This window comes from Pleurodeles waltl, chromosome 3_1 (assembly GCF_031143425.1).
Source record: "Pleurodeles waltl isolate 20211129_DDA chromosome 3_1, aPleWal1.hap1.20221129, whole genome shotgun sequence".
NCBI classification, from domain to species: domain Eukaryota; kingdom Metazoa; phylum Chordata; class Amphibia; order Caudata; family Salamandridae; genus Pleurodeles; species Pleurodeles waltl.
This window is the reverse complement of record NC_090440.1, coordinates 939,306,856-939,326,299: the sequence shown is the minus strand read 5'-3', so window position 1 is coordinate 939,326,299 and position 19,444 is coordinate 939,306,856. Positions and strand designations below refer to the sequence as shown.

The 19,444-nt window shown below is 41.3% G+C and overlaps 1 protein-coding gene across 1 annotated transcript in view; it reads right to left on the bottom strand.

Moving 5' to 3' along the window:
* The window catches only part of MYOM3 (myomesin 3), a 394,520-nt gene that overhangs the window by 94,919 nt on the left and 280,157 nt on the right, over positions 1-19,444 (bottom strand). Inside the window, exons 14-20 of the mRNA XM_069223954.1 lie at positions 12,974-13,101; positions 12,550-12,733; positions 7,137-7,311; positions 6,737-6,858; positions 4,711-4,898; positions 1,498-1,624; positions 493-671 (exon numbers count right to left, since the gene is read on the bottom strand). Coding sequence (XP_069080055.1) covers positions 493-671; positions 1,498-1,624; positions 4,711-4,898; positions 6,737-6,858; positions 7,137-7,311; positions 12,550-12,733; positions 12,974-13,101 — 1,103 coding nt within the window. The remainder of the gene's footprint in view (positions 1-492; positions 672-1,497; positions 1,625-4,710; positions 4,899-6,736; positions 6,859-7,136; positions 7,312-12,549; positions 12,734-12,973; positions 13,102-19,444) is intronic.

Genomic DNA, 19,444 nt, shown 5'->3' with positions numbered 1-19,444 from the left:
ATATTTTCCACCTTGGATGAACCATCTTCCAAGATAGACAGTGAGGTAAAACACACTTTAAAGTGAAAAACTATCACAAAAATATATTTTTGAGGGTGGCATTTGACATGATTTTAGCCATAATTAACATACATACTTCGCAAAATGTAGACAATGTTCATGATTTTCAGAAGAACATATACCAAGAGCTTGTGAAGCTAACTTAATGCAGAATAATTAACAATTAATAAATAATACTTTGCTGAGCCCAGCGATTTCGGCGTGACACAGAACATGTAGTGGAAGGTTGATTTTCAGATTACTTGAGACCCACAATTTAGCTGCCTCAGAAAAGAGTACAGACATCAAGATGGGGCGAAAAGTCAATTGAATGGCAAGAGACAATAACTGTGGAAGATGCATGTCAGGTTGTCAGCGAACGTCCTGCACACTGATTATGACTCCCCAATGCCTAATAATGCTCTCTCATTGATAAATGGTCCCCATACAAACCCTCATGTGGGTGTCAGCTGTTGGCTTCTCATTCACAGTTCTCCATTCATCTGATCCCTCTTCGCAGATCTCTATGTGGTAGCCAGTTACTGGGCTGGCTCCTATATACACAGGTGGCTCCCAATGAAGCATGAGGGTAGAGTCTCGTACTTCTGTAAATCTCACATCATATGGTGGGCCTGTTACATGTTAGTGAGTAAAAGAAAAAATACAAAATGGGTCGGATAGTGAACAGTAAAACATTTACATATCAACTTTTATGCTCACAAATACTGCATCAGAACACTTGGAGCCTAATTTTGAGCTTGGCAGATGGGAAGACCCGTCCACCAAAATCCCGACAGGGTGGCTGCGGCCTTAGTGGCACCCACTCTGCTGGACACATTATGAGTTTCTCGCTAGGTTGATGGGTGGAAACTGAGGTTTCCGCCCACCAGCCTAGCGGGAAACTGGTGCAGCATTGTCTCCGGTTCGAAATCGACAATGCTGTCACCTGCAGGGAATGCCATCGCCATTGCAATGCTCACTGTCTGCACAGCAGACAGTGAACATTGCAATGGTGCTGGGCAGAGAGACCCATGCACCTCCCATGCCAAGTTTATGGGCAGTGCAGAGGCTCCCCTGTGGCCCCCTGCACCTGGCAGAGAACGAGGTCGTAATCTGCAGGATGGCGATGCATGCATCCTGGCTTATTGCAACCTTCACCCGCCGTCAACCCGTCGGGATCACTGATTCCAATGGAGATGATGGAACCCTGGTGGTCTGACCCATAGGGTCTTAATGTGGTGGTCGGACCGCCACAGCAGTGGCAGTCCTGACCGCCACTGCGAAGCTGGAGAGCCTAATGGAAAGAGACATTTTAAGAAAGATTCCTTCAAAACAGAGAAGTAGCCTAGGTTGCTCTCTTAGTTCACAAAACATTGAGGTTCATCCTAGTGACTGCATATGGAAATGTGTAACTACTAAACAGAATTATGAATCAATGAGGTTTTTGACATGATGTACCTGGTTGGGGCATTGTCCACTCCTCACATTTAAATGCCTCGCTCGGTTCGGACATCTTTCCCACACCAGCCTGGTTCATAGCGCGGGCTCGAAACTCATAGAAATGTCCCTCTGTCAGGTTGCCTACCTTTAAGATTAGAAGAAACACTCATTTTGTGATGTACATTACTCTACACGTTTTTTATTAGATTGGATCTAGTCTGAATTTCAAAGCAATATTTGTAAAATTAGCTGCGGGTCACAGTGTAAATTATTTGAACATTCAAGACCAATCAAGTCACATCCACAATAGCTCCAAGAAGCAAATCGCAATTTTGCTTTATTAAATAACTTATGTAATTGATAGGTTTGGCACAGTTCAACAACTATATTTCTCTCCGGGAAACCTAGTGTTAAATGTTATTCTTCTTAACATCAGTCATCACATCTGGATTCTGCATCGTTATCACCAAACTGGGTTGTATAGCTCCTTTATTTTCCAGACACATTATGTTGTATGTTTTCACCCCAACACTAACTATATCTAGAGCATTTTAAATGTACAATATGTACGGAGGGATATTAAAAGGGCTGAAAGGAAAATCGGGGGTACTATTTAGAATTTGTCAATTGAGGCACCTCCTCATGTTGTTCCTTTAAATACTTGTGGTTTACATAATCTCACTAATCATCCAGTAAAATTAATTCTATATTTTCGTCTTTGCTTTTTAAGGGTTGTCTCTGTCTGTTATTGACCACTGTTTATCAATACGATGAAGGCTCAACTGTTCAGGAAAGGCTTTTAAAAAACTATGATGTGCCCTTTGCTTCTCCTGTGTTTTTGCTGAATTAACACAACTGTAGAAAATGAGGAGCTGCAAACAGCTTACATTTTCATGAAACCAGTAACACGTTGATGTCAGGCTTATACCCACAGGTAGTTTAGCGGCCAGATTCAGTAGGAGAATCTCGGATCTTTAACCAGTCGACTAAGAGCGTATTGTCTAATTCCACATGCCAAGGACCAGACTGTGTGTATGTGTATAGGAATGATTTTCTTCATAAAATGCTTGGATTTAGAGAATGACAGTGTGTCTTTTTATACAGATTGAGGGATTTCATAATCAGAATGGTCAATCGTCATTGCATTGGGCACCTGGATCACACAATCTGAAAAATAATGGGGGTATCGAAAAGGATGAGGCTTTATCTCATTCACTTAAAAGAAAACACCTTTTTAAGGTGGCGGCTGCTTCATATTGCATTTATTGTCTCACTCAGTGCAATCAACAGTTCTAGTATCTTTTCGCATTTGTGTTTCTTTTTAGCAGATTGTGGAACATAGGTAGGTACTGGGAGATAAACGAATTGACGGAGGATCACACAATTCTGCTAGGTGGGAATGTGGGGCTCTAATCCATGACTCTTTCTTCTGAATTCTGGCACTATGGAAATCTGGAACTTATCTGTTAGACAGCATCTCTTACCAGAGCCATCATCATGTAATATTACAGCTGCCAATGACCACTTGCAGGCTCTTACGCTACTTTTGGAGGAGCGGCATTTGATGTTGCTATTTGTCATACGTTAAAAGCTTTATTCCTCTGGTCCCTTGGTAATATATGGATATTGGGGTCGTGATTTCACCATAATAATAATGAAAGAGTTCTTAAAAACCTGTACAGTGATGCATTGTGCCATGACATGCCCATGATCGTGGAGCCAAAGTCAGCAACATGATAAGTATGTGCTACTTTGCCTACAACAAATGTATACTTCATCTCTTTGACATCTGACACACCTTCCTGTTGGCGGTGCCTACAGACTGCTTCTGCAACAGCCAATCAAAGCAAAAAAAATGAAATACTTCTGAGTGTGATTACAAGTTATTGTTTCAGTAGCTGTCAAGAGGTGGTTCAAGTATTTTCTACACACTTTATGAAACAGAGTACGTATCCATTTTTATTCGCAGCTTGGCAGCCAACCTCGTGGTTCCTAGTGCAGGCTACAACAAAGCAAGTGGCCTTTTGTTTCTTTTCATTTCCTGCTACTGTATCCAATCAGGGTTAAGGCTACATAGATAGATTCCCACAACAGAGCAGCAGGTTGCAACACATGCCCTCAAAACAGCCTTAATGTAAGGTGAAATCCCAAATGGGAAAATTCAATTTTATATGGTTTTATATGGCTGTGAAAATGTTTACTCCAACGATGTCTCCCTGAAACACTGCTGGAGCTTGGTCATACAATTATTTATACCAAAGTGAGTAACCGTGCTCATGCTACACTTTAGCAGAAATATCATAAACGCTAGTGGACTGAATTACACTAATGTAATCTTCGAAGCTCATAAAATGGGAAACATTGTTTTGAATAAAAGATTTATAAAATCCACATGTAACCCTTGATTGGTTATCAAAGTAGACTAGAGAACTTTACTGAGGAGGACTAATAGAAATAGCAAGTGAGTGGAGATGAGGAAAGAGCTCCCGCCAGCAAACCTTCCCTTTAACAAGGTCAGGAACCTGAAAAGATTCAAACTTCCATGCACAGCTGAGATACCCTGCAGTAGAGGGTATTTAAATAATTTTGGAGAATACTCCATTATTAGCCTTCCAAGCTCCCCTAACCAAGTAACACCTGTTTTTGCTCAGTTACCTGTGTTTCTACACAATCATCTGAAACCTTTAAAAAAATACACTTGGAGTGATCAGACCAGTGTATAGTTGATCTTTTCTGAAAATAGACCACAGTTCCTTAAGAACGTGAAACACATTTTTGCTTACGCAGTTATTCCTTCACATTAATAGTTGTTACAGCTGAAGACAGGGTATTAATGGTTTTGAAACCCAATGTATCATTTCATCTTTAAATGTATTTTTGTGGTCAAATAAGAGGTATAACAGGAATCACTGTCTACAGCATGTTCAAGACCAGGAGAGAAGTCCATTGATTTATTGGGCGTCTTTGAAAAATTCACTCAAATGAAGATAGAACAAGACTCGACAGAATGAAGATATCACATGATTCCTCGCCACCACTGGTCTAAGATTCCTATAGCTAACTCAGACCTCTAACAAGAAACAGAGTGCATTGTCCCAAATTAGAAAGCAATTGAAGTTGGATCCCTGTCTTTTCAAAGAGAACGTTAAATTGGTTTTGACCTACTAAAGCATTTTATCATGCGGAACTGACAAAGTAGCTCCAACACACTGATCAAGTAGAAATGAGTACCTTGCAAACTCGTTCAGGAATAGACTTAGTGTTAACACTCTCCCAGTCGACCTCAGAAGTGTCATGTTGATCTAAAAAGTAACCCAAAATTTTCTTTCCAGCTCTGAACTTTGGGGCTTTCCATCCAATAACCATTTCATTCTTCCCACAGCTAAGAAGAGCAAAATCATAGGGAGCCGAAGGACAATCTGCAAAAAAAGGAACATAATGGGATCTACATTTGAGTATAGATACACACACACACACACACATTTTTAAATGGAAACAGTCTCAACAAACACCTTGCTGGCTTTTGGTAATTGCAAAATGTGAATACTTATTTCAGCCACTTTTTCAAACAATGTCATTTACTTTTTTGATAATGGAATCTTTTGGTCCAGTTTGTAACTTCGAAACCCTGAGACCTGTGTTTTTATTACACTTCTGGTACTCCACCACAAATCTTGCAATTTTGGGGAAATCACATCATCTCCCTGCTTTTGAAATTGGAAATATATGCCATTTTGAACTGAAAAATTTATTTAAAAAAGCTTTTTTTGTAATGTAAGTAACATGTGTTGGGTGCTGCCCTAATCAGTACTTACTTTGTAATGAAGTAAGTGCTTGGGCTCTTGTGAGGAGATCACAGCAGTTTGCACCACCTATTGCCAATGTTAGCTCTACCAATGTCAAATCAGTCTTTTTATACATTAAAAATGACTAATACACGTCGCCCAAACTATTCTTTTATGCATTAGGTGGCAAGTGTTAGTCAATTTTAATACATTAAGAATTATTTAAAAAACTGTTGCAGTCTTCATTACAAAATTAGACAAATAGTGCCACCATGTGGTTGGTTGTCATAAGTGCGGGTGTTGACAATTAGGTCTTGGCGCTGAGCACCGGAAACCACTGGATAGTATTAAGCAGTACTTCTAACAAAATATTCCTAGCATTCCAATCCCATGGTGTTTGCTATAGTATGGGGTCAATTGGACATCACACATCACAGTGTTTTGCAGAATGCACCTTGTGCTTGAGTTGCTCTTGCAGCATTAAAAATATCTGATCTAAAATACTTGTCTGCTTCTTGGTGCTAAGTCTCTGACATATAAAGAGCCTACAATTCAAACAAAAATAACTTAGGGCCTCATTATGAGTTTGGCGGTTCCAACACAGGACCACCAAACTCATGGGAAGGGCAACACCGCCATGGCAGTGACACTCCACCTGAGTGCATTACAATGTTCCAGCTGGGATGACCAGCGGGAACATTGCAATACGTATTCCCGCCAGGCTGCCTGCTCTTTAAGGAGCCGAGGCCGATAGCCTAACTCATCAGCACCCTCGGAATGCGCACTGAGTTCAAGCAGAAAGTGTGCATTCTGATGGTGCTGGGCAGGGGGCCCCCCAGCATTGGCTTTCCACCAGCTTTTTCATGGCGGGCTCTGGGCTATGAAAAGGTTGGCGGAAAGAGGGGTTGTAATCAGCTAGGCAGTGCTCGGTTCTGCGCCGCCATGGCTGGTTACAAGTGTGACCACTGTCACCCCGTCGGGATCTTTGATCCTGGCGGGGACGGTGGTCTTTAGGTGGGTCCGCCCACCAATCTTGTTATGTGGCAGTCAGGGCTCCACAGCTGCAGCAGTCCAACTGCCACCTTGTCCACCTTAGTCACCGGTTCAAGGACCACCAGCTTTGTAATGAGGCCATAAGTTTATTTTTCAAAATAGTATTCTGGATCTTCTGTTTGGCACTTACTTCTTTTTAGTGTTTCTCATTCTTACCGGATAGACCTAATTTCCAGTCAACAAAGAAAGGCAATCTGTAATGATGAAAATGTGACTTTCTATTCCCCATGTGAATGCGTTAAAATACAGCAAACACTCACTATTTTACTCAACGTACTAAGATGTGTGTTGTCTTTGCTAATGATCTGTCATCAATCCCTACCATGTTTCCCTCATTCCACCCCCCCCAAAAAAAAATCAAACTGATGAACTGCAGCATTGGAACTCTGCCTCTCTGAGCTATGAGGTACAGCACTTACATATTGCTTCATTGACATTCAGCGGTGTGGACGCTGTGGAAGCAGTGCTCAATCCTGCTTCATTGACAGCTTTCACGCAAAACTCATATTCCTTCCCTGTCTGGAGGCCAGGGACTGAAAACCTAAAAAAAACAGGGATGCCTTAATGTCACTTGTTAATGTTACATAAAGTAAAAAGTATTGCCTAACCACACTTAATATCAGTTTACCAATCACAATGACATATGCCCTTAAATTTGTGAAAGGGATTGGGGTGGACATTTGCCCCCTATTATATCCCTCTAAATATATCGAATTTAGAAGTACAGTAATATTTTTAAAGATCTATTTTACACCTTCCTATTAAGATGTTTATTAATTTGATTAGTCACTTGTTTTAATTTTTTTTCTTGGTGCTTACTGATTATTCTTCACTGGTTTGTTGTTGACCGTTTGCCACTCTGTGTCTCCAAGCTGCCGGCAATACACATAATAACCAATAAGTTTTTCATCATCCTTTGATTTATCCCAGTGGAGGTCAACAGAGGTTTTTGTGTCTCTGTAAGCGATGACATTATCTGGATGGGCTGGTTTCTCTGCAAAAGAAATCAGTTTTTAATGATTTTGAGTATAAATGTTACCAAATACATTTTATGCATTTCATTACGTTATTACAAACTTTAAATAAAAAAAATGAACTTAAAAAGGAGAATTCTATACATCAACCTCTAATTATGATGTGGGCAAAGCTTGGAATTCCGCAGCACCTGATCACAAGTGGACTGGAGTTCCTGCACCTGGTTTTCTAGGTTGCGGGGACACCGGGCCTGATACCACGGGCAGGAAAAATGGCTGAAAAAAACCCTCGTAGCTGAAACAGCAACCTAGGCTCTGTCCCTTCAAGGGTTGTCTTTCAGCACGATGGGAGAGCATGTAATACTTTACCCTCCCAGGGCACCCTTTTCCCTTCTTACAACAGGTGGTAAATGGGAGTTAATCCTTCCAGAATAGGAAAAAAACATGAGTTTTCTTCCCCATAAGGAGCCTGTATGTATAGTGATTCTACATTTAAGGGGAGATACTTAGTAATTGCTGTATACTGGTCGCAGGGGCAGTTTTAGGGCTGGTGACGACTGGTGTGACTGGCTTAGTGTGAATGTCTTTTGTCCCCCTGTCGGATTCGCTCATCACCACCTCGCAAAAGTTCCCCTTCATCTCTCCATAGCCCCCCGTCTCACATGCATTTCATTCTTTAAAGCGCTGGTAAAGGCTGGCATTACTAATTTACTCAGTTATCCACATAAAACACAGAGCTGCTGTTTGCAGCAGGCACATTAACCCTCTGTGCTACTTTATGGTGGGTCAAAAGCGTTGCTTTCAAAAACTCCATCTCTCTCTCCATCAGGAACATTAATCACAAGAGTTTTCTTGACATTTGTATTGCTGTCTGAAAGCTGAAGGCACATGGAACTGTGCAGCAGGTGCTTTTAAAATGTAAGTCATTGCTAAACACAGTGCCCCCCCCCCCTCCCCCGGAGGTCAGTGCCCTCCCTCCAGGTCAGCCTCCAGTGTGGCTCCACTGGTCTCACTGCCATAAAGCTGGCCTGGCTGGTAGGGTGCTACAGCACAATAGCCATAATTTCACCTCGGGAATTTTCACCCCTTCACTACTGTTCTATGCATAATCGGGCACTTGATGTCTAAAAGAAGTCCTACCAAGAGGATATTAAGGGCCTGATTACGAGTTGGTCGGTCCATTCCGACCCATGCGTAAACCCTGGATTACGCATGGGTCAGAATTACGAATTTGCAGGTATTTAAGGTATCTGATCATTATCAGATGCTTTAAATACCTCAAGCATCGGTAAATGTCAGCAGGTCAAACCTGCTAAAATTTAACAGGGGAAATATGTACGTTGTTTATTGTACCATGCAGATTTTGGTGTGTTAAACACCCAAATCTGCATGTTATTCCCCACAAATTTGTATTAGGTACTATTCATTGCACCCGATAAATAACATACCCTGTGGTATGGTTATTTATCAGGTGCAATAAATAGCACCTTTTTTGTAATCAGGGCCTAAGAGATTTCCTCACCTTCAAAAGCTATTTTTAAACCATCACTGGTGTGTTCAAATTCACTTATAAAAATGGGTATTTATAGGTTTGACGAATGCAATTGTTCCCTTTTTCCAAATCTGAATATATTTTGTGAATGTCTTTGTAAGTAGATCAGATTTGTGCACTTTTGTTGGTTCCAAGCGTAATCGTCTCTTGTTTTTTTCTGTTTGAACTAATCTCCCTTCTAAATTTCATTTCTAATGGTTTTGCTCTGCTATACGTATGTTATTTTGAAATAAAATGTAAATTCTTTTATTAGTCATGTTTTATTTTTGATTCCTTTGTCTGTTTGCTTTTTTCATGTTTGATTTTTTGATGAGGGCTTTGAAGTTTATTCATAAAGTACATTTTATAGTACTTTATTAGTACTACCACTGTACTACTAACATACTGCAAAATGCTATTCACAAACCTACATGAAGAGGTCTGTGCTTCTGCTGTCATTTGAGTGCAAGGATCTCTGCCCTGAGCGTGGTGAACTTTGCACACATAGATATATGTTTTAATCATAAATGTAAGTGGGACATGGAAGTATGGCTGGAAAAGGGGGAAGATTTGCTACTAAACGGGAGGGATTTTGGGAGGAGTAAGGCAGGGTTAAGGCTAATAGTGCGCATAACTCACATAATTCAGTGTAGTGTTATTATGCGGAATTACCAAAACATTCTGTGAAATTATGCATAATTACATGAGAAGAGTAATTCTGTGTTTCGTGCTAGTTCTTAATACAAAAATACCCCCTTGCTCCAAAATGGGCACAAGTAGGTATCTTGCAATAACAAATAGTGCTAAATGTGCTATTGGGGGTGAATTTTCCCCCCAAACGTACTCCTAGCATTTAACACTATTTCTTAATACACAAATGCCCTTGCATTTCAAAATGATAGCAAAGAAGGTATTTTGCACTAACAAATAGTGCTAAATGTGCTATTGGGGTGGAAAATGCCTCTTGAACTTACGCCAAGCATCTAGCGCTAAATGCACCCTTGCATCCAAAATAGATGTGAGGATGCATTTTGCATTTAGAAACAGTGCTAAATGCAGCAGAACACAAGTAGTGAGCGCGAGCGGCCGGTCATGATTGCTAAATGGTTTAGAATTGTTGTCCTCCTAAATTACTTATGCCTTCACAAGCAGGCATAATTGCTTTAATATCTGTACTTCTGCATCAATGAGTAACATGGGATTACCATAATGTCTCTGATTATGCCACCGTAATTAAAATTATGCTCAGGCCCAGTTAAGGGAGGGCTAGTGAGGGTTTAGGGAGGGACACACATCCACTCACAAATGAGTAAGCCCCTTCCTATTCTCAAACTGAACTTCTAAAGACATTAAAGCAAAAACGACCCAAAACACTCATAAGTGTACTTCAGCTCAGAGCTGGAGTAAGTCCAATTCCACACTTGGTGATTCACAGCTATTGCAACAGGAGGTAGAGGCTTTAAATAAAACTGAATTGGAAATAATGTTATATGAATTCATTTATTTAAACTTTAAAAAAATATGTATACATTATTTTAATGTTGCCAAAATTAAATTATAAATATATATATATATTTTGAAAATATCCCAGTAACCTTTTTTTAATTAACAAATACATGTATTTGTAAAACAAAACTTCAATTAATTCAACTGTATACATAACTTTGAGCAATGTTTATTGCATAATAGATATAAACATTTTACTATAGGAAGGCATTCTTTTTTTCCATAAATCCTATAACAATATACCTACATTACATAAATTGCTAATCTAAAATTTGGTTAATAGTGCTCTTCATTTCGTTTTTCTAATTATTCTATAATTATTCTACATTCTACAAAATACATTTATAAAATATTTGACATAATATTTAATGTACAAATATTTTGAATATTTTTTTAACTTGAAATAACATTAACATTTCCCTTTAATGTACCATATCAACCCCTCTGCCCCCATTACGGAGGTCTCAGCTAAATGTGAGGAACTCAGATGCTCTTGTAAAGTTGTAACCTTATTTAGTTTAGTTTTACTGATTCCATCCCCTGGTTCAAGGAGTAAGGACATGTACGTCTACACCTTTGGGTAACTTTCCACTCATAAATTGTGAATACTCACATGCTAAAGTAACCAAAAATTGCAGCAATAAATTCACTCACGTAGATTTAACTGACATGTAAGTTTGCCTTTGTATATAACCCCTCTTTCCTTTAATGGAGGATCACCTATACCCATTTTTTGCCTTCTCTGGCCCTATTTTTTCCATTCATCTTCAATAGTCTGTTTTCCTGTCCTGTACCTTGTCTCAACCTTCTCTGTGTTTTTCAGGTCAGCTATTTGCTTGGGGCACTCATTCCTGGAATCCTCTAACTTTCAGGGCCCTTCATTTAGCTAGTGTGTTGGCAAGAGTAGGAAAAATACTTCATGCTCCTCCTAATGTATTCTCTTGTTTATCATGTGATTTAATTTAGTTTAAACAGGTCCAAACAAAGTGGATCATGTTACATAAAGTGAGCACTGCAGGTGCTATGCTAGGACTTAGGGGATTTGAGGATGAGTTTGGTGGTCCCAATGCAGGGGCTGCCAAAGCCACAGGGAGGACGCTGTCATCATGCCGACAGCAGCCCCCACGTATCACAATGTTCCCACCAGGCTGACCAGTGGGAACATTGTTTTATGACGTTCCCAACAGTCTGACCAGCAGAAACAGTTATTGGTCTCGACAACCTTAAGGGCAATACCTTAGCAAAACTGCATCCTCGGAATGCACAGTGTCTGCAGACAGTGCGCATTCCGAGGGTGCTGGGGGGCCTCTGCACTGCCCATGCATGCCCCATAAGCATGGGCAGTGCAGAGGCCTCCTATGGCCCCCAACACTGTGTTTGCACCAGACTTTCCATAGCGGGGTCCCGCCATGGAAAGGCTGGTGGAAACAGGAGTTGTGATCAGCATGCCGGGACTGAGCTCAGCGCCGCTGTGGCTGACCACAAGTCCAACCGCCGTCAGCCTGTCGAAAACCTTGTTCCGGGTGGTGACATCGGTCTTTTGGCAGTCCAATCGCCAGGGTCCCAATGTGCCTATCGAACTGGACTGGCTGGAGTGCAGCGGTCTGACTCTTCTGCGAGCCTGGAGGTCCTTGGACTGCCAGACTCGTAATGAGGTCCAGAGTCTCTGCTGCAGTTGGTGTGCTTGAAGAAGTTAACTCATCCAGGTGTATCTTTTGAGATTCAAATAATACACCAATGTATGGCACACTATTATACGGATTGTAAAATCTGGGCACTGTGTTTGAGACTTTAGTGGCTCTTAGCTACCAGATTATACTTTTGGTTATAAGTGAAGCCGGTTAATAGACGGCTTGTAACCATTGCAGATTCCATTCATATGAGGGTTTTGGGAGAGATTTTGTTAACTTCAGGAATGAGATGACCTTTGTTCTGTGGGTTCCTAAAAGAAGAGGGTGATCCTAATTTTAACAATTTCTTTATTTCACATTGCTGATGAAGTGTATTAGAAATTTGTGTTCTGTAAATTTGATGGTATGTTTGTATTTCCACAATAAAATTGTATTGATTGGTTGACTGAACTGGTTAGAGTATAAAATGTAAATACTATGTTGATCAACGACTACTGCCTTCATTCGTCATTACCTATGAAGTGGATTGTTTAACAACACTCTCTACTACAAACAGTTTTCCACAATGGTTTATAATTTTGTTAACTTACCTAATGTTGATATTGGAGAAATTGGCTCACTGGGCAAGGAAGGTTCACTCACTCCATACTTGTTAACAGATCGCACCCGGAAACAGTAGGATTTTCCTTTCAGAAGGTCCAGTGCTGTAAACCTCAGGGAATCGACAGTCTTGTCCAAATTAGCCCTCTGCCAGCTATCACTTCCAGCTATGGCCTGAGAGGGAGTACAGTAGTTAAAGGAGAAAGCACATATTTACATAAATTATTCAGCTTAATCAGAGTACTAGGTTGAAAGTGATAAAATATTCTACTGGTCCATCAGAATGATAAAACTGCTTGACTTATTTTGGAAATTTTAATTTCAGCAATTCACAAACCAATAATCCTTGGGCCCTACCTAAATACCAGTACGGTATTTTAACAGAAGTTAATCATATATTAAAAAGTCTCTCACCTTCTCAATGTAGTAAGTGAGTGGCTCCTTGCCTCTTGGTACTGGCTCTTCCCAAGCAATGACAACATAATCTTCACTGACCTCAAATGCATGGACATTTGTTGGTGGGAGGGGAATTCTGATGTCTCCTATGGAAAGTAAAAATAGAAAGTACATGTTTAATAGTTTGCCTAAACACGTTGAATAGTAACCACTGGACTAAAGTTTTAACATCTCATATGATTAAAATGTTACAGTGAAATGTTTTTATATTGTGTGGTTTTTATTGTTTCTTTCATGGGAAAGCCTTATCAAAATTATATTGGAAATAACAAATATTGGTTCACTTAAAACAGAAGGTTATATTTTTGCAATGTTATCTTCTAGTGATATATGCATCAAAAGGAATATTGTCAGAAGAACCAGACATGTTAGGTTTGTAGAAGGCCAGCCTTGTATTTAAAAACTCATGAAATAAGAAAAAGGCTATTGACTCATTCACAACACTTAAAACACCATGCCATTCAATACTGACCTAGTTGCACATTTCCAGTTTATAAATAAAAAGCACCATGAATAGGCTTACAGAAAAGGTTTCAAGCTATCCTGGCTGATGAGGGGTGATACCCCAAAACCAGTCAGAGAAAGCATGTTTTCCGATCCAGGGAGTACCTGGCCTTTCAGTTCAGGCTGGACTGCTGGTCCAATGGGGAGCAGGGTCAAGACTGATTTGCATGTGACTAGTTCCAGACATGGATTGGCATAGTGAGCAAAGAAACAATGGATTTAGGCCCAGATATGTGACTGGGGGTGAATGTTTGAAACTTTTCAGCATTCAGTCCATCACCTGTTCTTTTTGAATTTGTTGCCCTAAGTGGGAAAGGTAGGCCCAGACGTGGACCCCGTGCTTGCTATGCCACAGACATCAAGCTAGCCTGGCTGATGAGGGGTAATAACCCGAAACCGGTTCCAGGATGCTCGTTTTCTAGTCCAAGGAATACATGACCGGGCAGTTTGGGCTGACTTTTCCCAGGGGGAGCAGGGTCAAGACTGCTTTGCTTGTAGCTGACTCAAACTGAAATGGCATAGTGAGCTGCAAAAAACAATGGATTTAGGCCCAGATCTGGGACTGGGGGTGAATGTTTGACGTTGTTCAGCATTCTGTCCCTCATCTGTTCTTTTTACATGAAAGGGGGCTTTCCTGGTTACCCTTTTAGTATATAGGTTGCATGCATTTTGCAAGCATTTACTCATCAAGCATTGTTCTTCTCACATTAGATTATATTTAGTTACATGTCTACAACACTATGGGCCTGATTTGGAACTTTATGGATGAATACGCCATCACAAACGTGATGAATATCCCATCTGCCATATTACGATCCCAATAGTACATAATGGGATCATAAAACAGTGGACGGGATATCTGTGAATATTCCCCTCTGCCATGTTCTAAATCAGGCCCTATTTTCTGCTAATTTTTCATACTGGTTGACCCCAATGGAATGCAGGTCAGATACAGTCCCAGGTAAGTCCAGCTGAAGTTTTACCTTCTCAAGAACTGTGCCAAGAGCCCCATTAGTGGGGAAGATGTTCGCCGAGAGAAAGGAGAGTGTCACTGGCCGTGGTCCGTGGGGCACGAAGAGCCACTGGGTATCGCGGATGGACTAGCTGGAGAGTCATGATTGGGGATTCACACTGTGTGCCCTCACTTGCGCTGATCCTTTGTGTGAAAAGTGCGATTCCAGTGCAAATGCGCAGTCGCGAAGAGCCCAACAGCTTGATTTCAGGAGCCAAAAAACACTTTCAGGGCCCAGGACCTGGAGGAGAGCCTCTTGGGGGTCAGCATCTGGTTGAAGACACGTCCAGGAGCTGTAGTAGAGTTGATGGGAAGTGCTTGATGGCCCTGAAACTTCCAGAAGATGAGGCTAGCCAGCAAGCCCTTGAAGTCACTTGGCTCTGTAGAGGATGTAGAGAGCAAAGTCCAGTCCCTCTCACTCCCAGGCAAGAGACAGCAGGCAGCAGGCCAACACAGCAATGCAGATGAGCAGAGTGGCAGTCTTCCCTGGCAGCACAGCAGTCTTTATTCCTGGCAGAATGTCCTTCTAATCCAGAAGTGTGATGATTTGGTGGGGTTGAGGTTTGGGATCCATTATTTAAACCATGTTGAGCCTTTGAAGTGGGGGAGACTTCAATGAGAGGTCTTTGACATGCACAAAGTCTCTATCCTTCCGGACTTGGCTCCAGACACTCTAGGGGGGCATGCAGCACTTTGTGTGAGACGAGGCACAGCCCTAGGCAGGTGTGTCAGCTCCTTCCTCCCATCTTGCCCAGGATGACCCATCTGCCTGGTGATGGGCCATCAGGATTCAAATGTCACACCCTAGCTCCCTTTGTGTGTACCTGTCTAGGGGGAATGCATCAAGCCCAGCTGTCATCCAGTCCCATATGTGTATCCAGAGACAGGCAGAGGCACAGAATGGTAGGAAAATGCCAACTTTCTAAAAGTGGCATTGTCAGACTTACAATTTAAAATTCAACTTGTAATTTTAAAATGTGAGTTCAGAGACACCAATGTCCAATGTTCTATCTTTTCCCAATTGTATATTACCCTTAAAATATATTTTAAGACAATCTCAATGTTACCCTATAGGAGAAATAGGCCTTGCAGTAGTGCAACACAAATGTAATAGTTTTTCACTACCAGGAAATGTTAAACTTAAAAGTACATGTCCATTTTTTTAAATACACTGTGCCCTGCCATTGGGGCTAACCAGGTCCTGCCTTAGGGGTGACCCATACGTACTAAAAGGGAAGGTTGGGCCTGGCAAGTGGTTACACGTGCAAGGTTGCAATGACAGTTTAAAACAGTACATACATGCTCTACAGTGGCAGGCCTGAGACATGTTTCAAGGGCTACTGTAGTGTGTGGCACAATCAGTGTTGCAGGCCCACCCATAGCATTTAAGTTAAAGGTCCTGAGGACATATAGTGCACTTTACTAGGGACTTACAGGTAAATTAAATATGTCAATTGTGAAGAAGCCAGTATCACCATGTTTTAGAGTACAGAGCACCTGCACTTTATAACTGGCTAGCAGTAGTAAAGTGTGCAGAATCCTAAAGCCAACAAAAAAAATCAGTAAAAAGAGGAGAGAGAAGGCAAAATGTCTGGGGATGACTGCAGAAAGGGATGGTCAAGCACTGGGAGTAAGAATATTTAACATTTCAGTAAATCTTGTTCTTCAATTTTATAACATGTTGACCTAATGGTTTAGTGGAAGTCTTGCTATGTGTTAGTGACAATGAACACCTGCACAATTTCCAGCTGAAAGGCGGCCAATGAATTTGCAAATACCTGCATATTGTCAAGCATGTTTGAAAAGGTATCTTATGAAAAATAATTGTGCAAGTTCTGAATGCCTGACTGATTTTAACCCTTGAGGGTCCTTGGTGACCTCCAAGAGTTGAAATCTTCATCTCCTTCTCCCCTATAATTGCTATGGGGAAATCTCCCAAATGTTGGTTTACTACTTCATAAAACTGTGGGAGTGACCAGGAGGAGTGGCTGGAAATGAGGACTACTTACTACAAAATAGGTGGGGTTTAGGGACTAATAAGTTGGGGTGTAAGGAAAGACATGCTAATACAAACACCCATCACACCAGAGTAAGACTTTTGCTGTTTACAAACTATGCATCTGAAGCTGCTACAGCCCAAAGATGCCACAAAAGCTGTAAATGTGCTTCAGCCCAGAATTTGAGTAAATCTAGTTCCACAAATGGCCACTCAGAAGTACTGCAGCACACTGAGAGAAAATGGAGAACCCACTGGGACACCATTGCAAGCAACACATAAAAATCCATGCTCAGAAAGCATAACACCCAATTTGACGAGGCAGAAAATCATCCCTCAGACTAGAAACTAGCTTCAACAACTGCACAGAGCTCTTAAACATTATTAAAGAATTATCCAACACCCAGCTACCACCAACTCCGTCACCCTATCGTAAGATCTCTGCAGCAACCTCTCCAAATTTTTACTCAACATAATTCATAAGATCTACTGCAAGTCTGACCCCAAATGTAAGACATAAAACCTCATCAACCGGCTGCCCACTGCCTCCAAATTGGACTATCAGATCACAAACTGGAAACGCCTCATCCTAGAAGACACCACCAAAATCATGACAACAGTCCGCTCTGGGGCCCCCACCGACCCCTGCCCCCACCATATCTACATCCTAGGAGGAACTCTGATCAGCTTCCACCTAACCTCCATCACAAATGCTCCAACCCTAAGTGGAATCTTCCCAGACAACCGAAAACATGCAGAAATCATAGCTCTCCTAAAACAACCTACCAAAAGGGTTCAGCATCTACAGACTCATCTTGATCCTGCCCTGCCCATCCAAAGTCATGAAGAAAGCTATCAACAAGGAACTTTCCAATCACCTTAAACAACACGACCTCCTAGACATCTCACAGTCTGGACTCCGCAGCAATCATAGCGCAGAAACTGCCCATATCACAGCAATTGATGATATCCGGATCATCATGGACAAAGGGGAAACTGCAGCGCTCATATTTCTTGATCTCTCTGTGGACTTTGTTATTGTCTCTCACAGCACTCTCATCACAAGACTCCCCAACTCTAGAGTACAAGGTCCTGCCCTGAAATGGTTGGCCTCTTTTCTCTCCGACAGGACCCAGCGAGTCAGCCTCCACCCTTACACTTCCAAAACTAAGAACATCATCTGTGGAGTCCCTCAAGGATCATTGCTCAGCCCCACCCTTTTGAACGTCTGCATAGTACCTGTCACTCATCTCATAGGATTCCACAGAATCAACATTGTCTCCTATGCAGACGACACTCAGCTCATCCTCTCCCTCACAGACAACAACCACACCACCTGGACCAACTGCATGTCAAACATGGCAAACTAGATGAAACAGAACTAATCAACATTGATAAAACAGCCAACCCTGGTCTCACCCCCACTGCCCACTCTAAAATCCTCTGTATCATCTTCGAGAACATACTCATCATGGTCAAACAGTTGAACGCCGTCATCTCATCTGGTTTCTTCATCCCACGTATGCTCAAAAGAAGATATGCAAATGGCTTTCCAGTGGCACCAGACGAATAGCCACCCAGGCCCACATCACCAGCAGACTACGCTATGGCAATGCACTTTATGCTGGCATCATGAATCAACTCATACAAAGACTCCAGATCCCCCAGAATGATGCTGCCAGACTCATCCTCAACATCCCCTGCAGTGCACATATCACACCCCACTTCAGGGAGCTACACTGGCTACCAATTAAGAAACACTGCCAATTCAAACTGCTCATCCATGCATACAAAGACCTCCACAACACCAGACCTGCCTACCTCAACCACCGCTTTAGCTCCCACCAACCCACCAGGCAACTGCGCTCAGCCACACTCTACCTTTCACAGATATCTTGCATCCCCATAGGCAAATCAAGTGGTTGCTCTTTCTCCTACATCACCGGCAAATCCTGGAACGACCTTCCACATCACATCAGGAACTTCACATCCCTAGTTGAGTTTGGCAAGAAACTAAAGACCTAGCTGTTCAACTAAGAACCATATTGGCCTACTCATCTACTCCAGGGCCTGAATACCCCTCTGGTGATAAGTGACCTTTACCAATCCACCTAACACAACCTAACCTAACATAATATAACATAACACTGCCATAGGAAATATATATATATATATATATATATATAATTCACTATATTTTCATCATTAAACATTTAATGAATATTTAGTGTGTTTCAAATTAAAATATTAAGAACTAATAAAATGTACTATTTTCCGTATACTTTACCATTGGGAAATTTTCACCCCAGTGAAAAGTTGCTGATATGTTCTTAGACATTAAGTAAGTTTACACTTAGTTGTAAATCTATACTCCGAAATGGTGAATAGCAGAAATGTTTATATTTACACTCAGGTGCAAGAATACTTTTCCACAGGTATATTTACCTTTTAGAATATGGTCCTAACCATGAATCTCCCCTTTTAATTGAAATTTGCCTTTTGTGCCTTTTTTCTATCCACCCATGGTGGTCGTATGCATTTCTTTTTTTCTCTCCCCTTGACTGATGATATTTCGTCAATAAACTGCATGCTCAAGGAAATTTCACATTTCTGGACAAACAGTAATTTAAATTACTCTTTAAAGAAGAGCACGGCGGTATTAGCCTGAGAATTATGGTATGTCATGGTTTCCTTATAATTTGCTACTCACTTAACACGTACACACATTTAATATATACCTAGAAAATAGTGAAAGGTTTTCAGCTCCTTTTAGTTCTTTTTTACTATTTATAAGGGTTGACAGTTGACATTACGTTGCAAAACATTCGACCACAAAGGTGTTTATAAATTAGGCACACCAACCTAATCTTAACAATCTCAAACAATCGCCTCTTTAAGTGACTGTACATGTATGATA